Source organism: Tenrec ecaudatus, chromosome 12 (assembly GCF_050624435.1).
Source record: "Tenrec ecaudatus isolate mTenEca1 chromosome 12, mTenEca1.hap1, whole genome shotgun sequence".
Taxonomy (NCBI): Eukaryota; Metazoa; Chordata; class Mammalia; order Afrosoricida; family Tenrecidae; genus Tenrec; species Tenrec ecaudatus.
In genome coordinates, this window is record NC_134541.1 from 131,122,806 (window position 1) to 131,131,863 (window position 9,058).

Here is a 9,058-nt window from a genome sequence, read left to right on the forward strand (position 1 = left end):
GTTGTCTGCTGGACTGTCTCCTCTCCCTGAGGAAGCTGCTTAAGGATGGGCTTCATGTCTGAATACTGGGCACATGTTAGCTGCCCAACACACACTTGTTGACTCACTGCCTGGTGGCATTCCCAAAGACTTACCTCAAAGGCCACTGTTCCCTATTACTGTCCTCAGCCACTCACCCATCCCCGAGTGACTTCCAACTCCCAGCAACCACGGGCAAGACGGAAAAAGAAACGCGCTTAAGAGAGGCAGAGAACACTGTGAGAGAGGAAGAAGCCAATTCTAGGATCATTAGTCTTTTAATATATTATTCTGAAAAGAAATGAATTAAAAAAAAGTTCCTGACATCTGGTCTTCTTCTTTTAATTTAAATAAATACCCTGCCCACCCCCCACCCACTAAAATTTCCCTCCTTCCCCATCATCCCACCCATCCCTGGCACTAGAACCCTCACCCCAGAGCTAAGTAAGATGCCTGTTTCTGAAACCATGCTCGCTCCAAAATTCTGGCACATTGTAAATACTGTCAACGAGTCTGCTGTGCTGGGCTCACCGGAGCCCCTCCCTTCAACCCCACCCCACTCCAGTCCCCCCACCAGATGGCTCTGACGCTTTGGGGTGGGCATAGCAGGTGGGCCCTTTCGGGCACCGGGGAGTACAAACTTGGTTCTCTTTCGTTGCCTCAATACCCCACTACCTGCTCAGGAGTAGGTAAGGAGGAGCCAGAACTGCTCTCCAGACTAAAATAAATAGACAAAATAAATACCCCTTCCCCAGCCCCAACTCTACAAGAGTGCAGCTAGCTCTCATTCACTACTCCCCCCTCTCACTGGACTCGGGCCCTCTTCTCCCCCCACCCCCCTAGGCCTTCCCCTCTTCCTGGGCTGGACTCTGGCTAGCTGGCCTTTGTCCTCAGGAAGTGGGGTCTCCCCTGGCTCAGTAGGGAGAGCGGCAGAGGGCCTCACCCCCAACCTCCAGCAAACCTTCGTCTTCCCCCAAATGACCGGGCTGCTACTGGCACCCCCAGCTCACTGGGCCTGGCGGACCCCCTTCTGCTTCTGGAGGTAAGAGTGGAGGGCGGAGGGTGTGTGTGTGTGTGTGTGTGTGTGTGTGTGTGTGTGTGTGTGTGTGTGTGTGTGTGTGTGTGTGTGTGTGTGTGTGTAGGGGGTGTATGTCTCGCTGGTGCTTTCTCTCCTGGCCCTTCAAGTCTCTCTTTCAAGGCAAGACTCCCCGGGGGGAGACCGGGCATGGCCCTGCCCCTGCCCAGTCCAGGTGCCCCGCCTCACAGTCTCTTCAGATGGCAGTGTCCCAGAGGACCGTGTGCTGCCGGCGGCAAGGTGGGGTGCCGGACTTGCGGGGCTCGGGGCCCCGGCGCCAGCTGGGGAGGATGGGCATGCTCTCCTGTTTGCACAGCCCGCGGTCAGGCCGGTGCCGCGCCTTGATCTCCTTACAGACGCAGCGCTTGCGCTCGATCACCTCCAGCAGCTTGCCGTCCCGCTCGTGGGCCGGCTGGGGCGGCAGGGGCAGCGGCAGCGGCAGCGGCAGTGCAGGGGGGGTCTGTGCCCCTTCCTCCCCGACGCCAGCCCAGGGCACCGGGGAGAAAGGAAAGGGGGAGTCAGGATCTCGGGGTGGCAGGCCCTGCTTCCCCTCCGCCCTCTTCTACCTGTGGGGCCAGCCCTAAGCCAAACTCGCTACCATGGGCTCCATCCTGGCTCCTAGAGATCCTCTCGGGAGGGGTAGAGCCGCCCCTGGGAGCTGCCGCGAGCTGGGAACTTTCGCTTAGCGACCCTACAGGACAGGGTAGAACTGTCCCTGGAGGTTTCCCAGGCTGTCACTTGTTACCGGAGCAGCTGGTGAATTGGAACTGCTGACCTTGCTTTACCTCGAAGGGGCGCCTGCGTTCCAAACGCACCCAGGTGGTTTCGGAGTGACCTCCAACCAGAACCCTGCCTCCGGCTTCCGGCCCCCTCCTTAAGCAGCCCCTTCCTGGGATCCTGATCCCCCCTAGTCAGTCCTAGGTCCTCTTGCTGCTTTTCCTTCCACCCCTAGGCCAGCGTCCCTGTCCAAATTCAAAGGCGGGCCCCAGCCAAGCCTTTGCGGCTCACCTGGCTCGGGGCATCCCTGGGCTGGCTGCAGGGCCGGGGCGTGTGGAGCGCGGCCTGGCGGACCCCGGAGGTGGAGGCGGAGCGTCCCAGGCGATAGCCTCCAGTGACGTCTGAGGTGAAGAGGAGGGGTGAGGAGGGAAGGGGCTCCGGGCTGCCCCCTCCCCAGCAGAGGCCCTGCTTCCTCATAGGAGGTGAGGGAGGAAGCTGGGATATGAAGACGCAGGGCCTGGGGCATGCTCTTGTGGTGGGGGTGGGGCTCTGGCAAGGTCATGGACTAGGCCCTGGGTGACCCCTCCCAGGCCAGCCCCGGCTGGGTTTGTGTGTCTTCAGGCGGGGTGTCACCTCCGTTGCGGTGGCAGGCAGGGAAGGTCTGGCAGGGAATGGGCAGCGCTGTGCGGCTCCCTCCTCGGTCCCCTCCGTGGTGGATCCTGGCCAGCAGGCCCTCTGCCCCTTGGCTGCGCACTGGGATGCCAGATGCGGCAAGACCTCTGTCCTCACGCTCCACCTTGCCTGGACCCTCGGCACTGCCATTCCAGGCCCGGGCACTCTCGGCTTCTGCTGGGATGACAAGGAGCCCTGTCTATGGAAGGAATCCTGCTGAGTCCCCAACCACACAGATGGGCCACAGCCCAGATGGGCCAGAAGGAGGACACGCTCCTTCTCACATCGCGACATGGATGAGCGAGACCCAGCAGCACTTTCCCCAACACACACACACACACACACACACACACACACACACACACACACACACACACAGCCTCTCTCCTTTCTCCCCGCCCATCAGCACCATTCCTGTAGGACTGTAGCACATGTGTTTGCTGTTTCAGAACTATTTGGCCTGGTCAGAGGGGTCTATTCCACCCCCATTCTCCTTCAGAGCCCCTGCTGCTCCACACAGAGGAGGCATGCTACCCCACGGAAACAGACCAGAAGCACTGTTTCCCAGGACTGGGGGAATCCCAAATTCTGGGCTCTGTGTGTGTGTGTGTGTGTGTGTGTGTGTGTGTGTGAAGGGGAGGGGGGTACTGGGGGAAGGGTTGCCTATGAACTAAGAGCATCTCAAAGAGCAGGCCTGGCAGAGCATTGTGTTGCCAGGCAACAGTAGGGGCCTGCCGCTCCTCTCCCTCCTGTATGGATGGGTTGCCATGGGAACCACTGGGAGGCAGCTGTGTTTAGCTCCTAGTGTGCGCACACTCAAAAACACACCCCTGCAGCCCAGGGAAGAGCAGGACAGGCAGGAGGAAGACCCGGCCCCCACCCCAACCAGCCCACCCCCACCCGGTTTCCAGAAAACTTCCTTCTAGAGGACAATGGGCTGGGGCTGCAAGCACCCCCTCTCCCCCAACCGTTCCCCCAAACCTCTTCACTGACCGGCCCCCACCCACTGTCCACACTCACTGTCCAGCTCCTTCGCCTTCCTCCCTCCATACAGGACCTTCCGCTGCAGAGCCCAGCTGGCCCCGAAGGTAGTGGCACCCATCTCCTCTTCGTCCTCCTCTGGTGTCCCTGCACTGGCGATGACATGGGCACAGGAGATCCTGGCGAAGGCCCCCCCATCGGCCCCTTGCTCCTGCAGCTGGATCTTGACCATGGGGGACGGAGCCCCCACGCCACAGCCCTTATTCAGCACCCCCCCAGCCTTGAGGCTCTCGTAGGCAGGGGGTCTCTTGAGCCCAGCAGCTGAGGCTGGGTAGGTCCAAAGCGGGGCCAGGGAGCCTGCGGTTGGGTCCGGAAGGCTGTGGGGAGGTGCGAGGCAGGCTCGGTGGTGGAGGACCCCAGCTGCTGCCCCCATAGCCCCGCTGTGGGGGCTGGACTTCCCTGGCACGGGAGGCCTTGAGCTGGTACACAGCATCCCATGAAGAACTGAGATCTCCTTCTCTGTCTTTGGTTCCCCAGCACCCAGGGGTGGGCCCACTGGCAGCACAGAGTGCGTGGTCACCTTGACGGCCGAGTACACCATGGTGTAAGACACGGCCTTGTCCTTGGGGGGCCCGGGGAGCAAGGCAGCCGGGGCAGAGGGGGCTGCCGGCGCCCCCGCCACCCTAGGGCAGATCATGCTGTGGGAGTTGGGGAGCTCCCGCTCACCCCGGGGCTGGCCAGAGCCCTGGGGTGGCAATGGTGTCGAGTGACTCCGGGCCCTGCCCGATGGTCCCAGCAGCAGCAGGTTGGCAGCAGGAGGCAGAGGCGGTGGGGGAGGCGTCTCTCGCTCCCGTGCAGGCACTTGGGGAGCTAGGGCAGAGCCCCCTGGCTCTTTGGAGTGGCAGAGGACCGGCAGCCTCGAGACCCCATCACCAGGGACCCGGGAAGCAGACTTGGCTTGGGGAAAGGCCAGGAGTGGAGGGCGGTGCTGGAGGAGGTTGGGGAAAGGTGGGGGGATTTCACAAGGAGTGGTCTTGGTGGGCGTCCCATCCCTCCGGCCAGGGAGGGCGGAAGCTGGACGGCGCTGGGCATGGGGCTGGAGGACGTGGGGAGGCTGGTGTGGTAGGGAGGCTGCCGTCACTGGGTGGGCCCCACTAGGCCGGCCTTCCCCTGCCTCTTCAGGCAGTGGGTACTTCATCTCCTCATAGATAGCCTCACTCTCTTCCGAATCGGAGTCTGGGCCAGCTGGAGGGGTTGGACCCCCGCCTGCCAGAGGGGGCCCAGCCAGACACCCTCCACTTCTTCCTCCTCCCCTGAAGACATCCCCCACCATCTCAATGTATACGGGCTCTTCTTCTTGGGCCCCCGTATCAAGGTCCCCAGCTCCCCGGGACCCTCGGTTGAGGCGCTGGAGGGGCAGGTTCCCCGCTCGAGAAGAGGGGGCTTGGGGACAGGACTCATCGAAGGAGACCGAGAGTTGGGTGTTCGGACTTCGCCTGGGCTTCTGTGGAGGGACCTTCCGGCTTGATTCTCTGCTCTCTGGGGCCGGCTTCTGTGAGGCTAGGCAGGGTGGAAGAGAGAAAAGAAATTAGAATTAGTCAGGAAGGCAATGGGGGGGGGGGCCTTTCTGACCTCTGACTTCATCTGTGAGGATGGATCTACCTCTTCATTTGTCCTCCTTCCTGAGCTTGCAGCCATGTGTTTCTTCTCTACCCACCTTTCCTTCCTCCCCCTTTCTAAGGGGCTCCCCAGAATCTACAACCCCCATCCTAAATTCTCTCGCAAACTTATGTCCTTCTAAGGCCACCCCTTTTCCAAGGGTGGGCTTTCCCCTGCCCTTAAACGGTTCTTCTCAGACCCACTAGGGAGTCTGAGAATGGAACCTCCTGCGTCCTTGCTCCTGTGCATGGGGGAAAACCCCGAACCCTCTGGTTGGCTTCCCCGGGCCTGCAAAGGATCCTCGTGGCTCCTAGCTCTCACCTGCTTTCTTGCTGGAGGGCGTCTCTGCCCCAGACCCTGCCATGCTGAGCTTGGTGCTGGGGTGTCTCCGGGGTTTGGCTGGGGGTCTTCGGGCACTGCTGTCCTCTGTGAGACCCCTTCTGCCATCCCCAGACCCACCCCCCACACTGTCCATACTGCCCACTGAGTGGCAGGAGAGCGACCGGGGCGCCATGGCACTGCGGCAGGGGTGCGGGGTGTGCTCCTGCGAGGCGGGCATCGTCATGAAGCCCATCCTGAGGGAACGCCGTAGCGAGGCGATGTCCCGCACGCGGACCCCGGGCCCCGAGCTGGTGGTCCCCGGCCCCGCTGGGCCTGCGGGGCCCACCTCCTTACTGGAGCTGGGGAGACAAGACCCAAGAAGGAACAGGGGTCAGGCCTCAGACCTGCCCTGTCCGGTTGCCTCCAGCAGCAAAGAGAGAGAGCGAGACACTGACTTTCAACTCTGTCTCTGCACCACTCCCCACCCCCAGGTAGGAGGATAGGAGCCCAAGGGTGGGAATGGATTAGTGGGAAGCCCAAAGGCCCAAGACACAGAGGTAGGGGGCTTTAAGCTGAACCCTTAGAATTAAAAAGAGGCAAGGAAACTGGGGCAGGGATGGAAATAGCGCTAAGACTGTGTGCTCCGGGGCATCCTGGCGACAGGCAGATCCCATCCCAGGCACCCCTCACCCCCATGCACTGTACCCCAGATGTAGAGACATGCAAGCCCAGGCAACCCAGCTTCTGAGGCTGCCACAGCTCCACTCCTCTGCTTCAGCTCCTGCAGGCCCACCCGTTCCTGACCCCTGGCTTCTGGTCTCCCCTCCTGGCCCTTCCCACTACTGTGGCCATGCGCTTCCACCCGTCCTCCTCACCCAGAGGTTTACGCCAGGCCGCATCACCATCGCAGCCTCCCCTGGCTGATCTTTTCCGGGGTGCTACTGTCCTCCAAGAGACCCCACCTCTACTCCCAGGCCTGTCCCCCTTGCCACTGTCCATGCTGCCCAGAAAGTGCTGTCCTCTCTCTGGCTCACCCCCATTCCTTTCACAGTCCCTGAGCTGCTCTGCCAGTGAAGGGGGGGCTGAGGGGTGGGGGCGGCTGGCAGAGAAGAGGGGAAAGCTGCTGTGGGGTGGGCTCTCATTAAGGCCCTGTCTACTAGCCCTTCATTAGGGAGAGAACGCTGCCATGATAGCACTGATTAATCTAATTAACGACAAGAATTAAACTCCCCAGTTGCGAGGAGGGCCATGGGGTGGCTCTCTGACTCAGGCTTCAGGAGGCTGTGCAGTCAGTGCAAGTGAAGTGGGAGGCAGTGAGAGGGGAGAGGCCAGACCCCGGGTCCCATGGAGAACAAGGTGCGAAGGCAGCTGGGGGGCAGGTGAGGGCACCTCGGCCCTGGCTCTTCACCAGAGCCCAGCCTGCCTGCCCACCCCTCACCCCCAATAACCCAGACACTTCACCACCTACCCACCCAGCAGAGGAGGCTGGGAAGGGGCCAGATGGGTCTTCTTTGACAACCCCTCCCCGGACCCAAGGAGGGCAGCAGGGCCTGCTCCTTCCAAGGTCAGGTGACCAGAGAAATCAGCCGCCAGCCCCACACTGACAGAAAGAAGCAGCCTACAGGCCAGAGGTGAGTCAGGGAGCAGCGATCTGGCCTCAGGGGAGGAGGAAGCCGAGGCAGGGTGCTGCTGGTGAAGCTAGAACCCTCCTGGAGGCCAGGCCAGACACCGGAGCTGGGGACAGGACCCGACTGTGCCATCCCAGCAGCTCCTTGCTGAGCACGGGACCGACTCTGAGACCAAGGAGGTGGGCTGATGACAAAGCTGCTCAGACTCAGGACCTGGGAAAAGGGCTGAGGGGCAGGCAGGGGCCGTCCCAGGACCCAAAGCCTTACCTCCTCTTGGCCTCCTCCTCCTTGTGCTGCCTCCACTCCAGCTTGGTTTTTCGGTAGAGGAGGTTCATGTCGTGGGACAGGAGGGGGGTGCTGGGGGACCCTGCTCAGTGCCACCAGGCCCGGGGGGCGGCCCTCCCTGGGTCCCGGATCCACTTGGGGGTAGTGGAGGAAGAGCAAGGAAAGGAAGAGGTGGTATGGGAGGTGGGTGAAGGGGTTGGGATCAGGAATGAATGAGAAAGGGAGAGAGAAACAGAAACATGACTGGGGCCTCTGAGAGAGGAACAGAACAGAGACACAGCCTCCAGGACTCCCAGACAGAAAGAAAAAGACCCAGAGTGACACTCTCTGACAATAGTGTTCTGAGTCACAAACCCATGCCTCAAATCAGGTTGACACAGATTGTCAGGACACAAAACACAGGCCTCCACGCAGTGACACGGGCACGTATGCAGACACACAAACCTCCCTCTGAGAGCCACACAGCTAGGTCTCCCTCCAGAGGGCCGGTCCAGGGAACCACGAACCTAGGAACAGGCGGACACACACAGCCACCAGAAGCCCCCGACACACCCACAGACACACAGACATCCAAACAGACCCAGATCTGCTACCCAGCCCGGGACACACCTGCAGATGAGGAGTTGTGTTCAGGGCCTACTTGCGTACATTACACCCCACTGGGGAAGAGGGAGACAGACTCCCCAGCCCCTCTAGGGCCCCCAGGTTTGGGGGAGGTGGGGATGCAGGAGGAGAAAGGGTAAGGGACATTCAGGTTGGGGCTCTACAATACCACCCACCCACCCACCCATCCATCTCACTCCCCTGCCATCTCCCCTCCAGCCCTTTGGGCCTGGGCCTCAGTCCACCCCAAATCCAGCTCCCCGGCCCCTCCGGAGGCAATGGTCTCCGCCTCATTCCCTCACTGATGCCTCAAATCACCTTCTTCTTCCTCCAGGATGGGGGAGGCTCCAGGTGTCTCTCTTCCAGCGGTGTCCCTCAGTCCCACCCAGGGGTCTCCAGCCTGGCCCGGGTGCTACCCTGGGCTGCGGCCTCCATACCTGCTCTGATTTCCCTTCCCCCAAACACACGCTCCTCTCCGGCCCCGGCCTCACTTCTCTCCCCGGCGCCCCTCCTCACTGCCGTCTTCCCCCTTCCCCAGTTTATTCCAAACCTGGCCTGCTGCATCCCCTTCTCCATCCTAGGGCCCCAGGTTCCCAGCCACCCCTCCCCTTCTCCTTGTCCTGCCACCCTGGGTTTCTCCGCCTCTCGCCCAGCCAACCCTCCCTGCCCCTTGGCCCCCTACCCCACCTCCCCGCACCGAGCCTCCCCAATTTCTACACCGCCGTACCTGGCCTGCCGGGCGCCGGCCCCCCCATGCCGGGCTCCGCCCGGAGCAGGAGGAGGGAGGAGGACAGACACAGAGAGACCGGGGTGGGGGGGAGCGGAGCTGGGCCCTGCCGCAGAGACAGCCCCGCCTCCGGGTCCGCCCCCAGACCCGCCCCCGGCCCCCAACCCACCCTTCCACGCCCTCCAAGGACGGAGCGGGAGCGGCCGCGCCGCGCCGCGGGGCTGGGGTGCGGGGGGCGCGCGGCCCGCGGGCCGAGGGCCGGAGGCCGGTCCCGCTCGGAGCGCGGGGGCCCCAGCGTTCGCCCACCGCCGCCGCGGGGGTCCGCTCCTCGCCACCCCTCGCCCCTGCCGCTCCCTCCTCGGCCCCGGCCGC

At 62.5% G+C, this 9,058-nt stretch overlaps 1 protein-coding gene across 4 annotated transcripts; it reads right to left on the minus strand.

Annotated features, from left to right (window-relative positions):
- Window positions 1-429: 429 nt before the first annotated feature.
- Window positions 430-8,797, minus strand: NYAP1 (neuronal tyrosine phosphorylated phosphoinositide-3-kinase adaptor 1). Of its 4 annotated transcripts, XM_075564957.1 has the most exons (7): window positions 8,687-8,797; window positions 7,339-7,490; window positions 5,444-5,802; window positions 3,503-5,023; window positions 2,444-2,659; window positions 2,102-2,211; window positions 430-1,553 (listed from the first exon to the last, which is right to left on the minus strand). In XM_075564957.1, exons 2-7 carry the CDS (start codon window positions 7,404-7,406, stop codon window positions 1,290-1,292), a joined length of 2,538 nt encoding a protein of 845 aa, XP_075421072.1. In that variant the 5' UTR covers window positions 7,407-7,490; window positions 8,687-8,797; the 3' UTR covers window positions 430-1,289. The 4 variants fall into 4 exon arrangements, with proteins under 4 accessions (XP_075421072.1, XP_075421073.1, XP_075421071.1 ...); XM_075564958.1 differs by lacking the exon at window positions 8,687-8,797 and having other exon boundaries at window positions 2,444-2,656; window positions 7,339-8,117; XM_075564956.1 differs by lacking the exon at window positions 8,687-8,797 and having other exon boundaries at window positions 7,339-8,117.
- Window positions 8,798-9,058: the final 261 nt, after the last annotated feature.

What these genes read in the sequence shown, in the direction of transcription:
- NYAP1 (XM_075564957.1), bottom strand. Translation starts at nt 7,406, where the DNA reads ATGAACCTCCTCTACCGAAAAACCAAGCTGGAGTGGAGGCAGCACAAG. An exon ending in GCCCTCCAGCAAGAAAGCAG is followed by an intron (nt 5,024 to 5,443) that starts GTGAGAGCTAGG and finishes CACCCTGCCTAG; the next exon opens with CCTCACAGAAGCCGGCCCCA. An exon ending in CCAGGGATGCCCCGAGCCAG is followed by an intron (nt 1,554 to 2,101) that starts GTGAGCCGCAAA and finishes GAAGGGGCACAG; the next exon opens with ACCCCCCCTGCACTGCCGCT.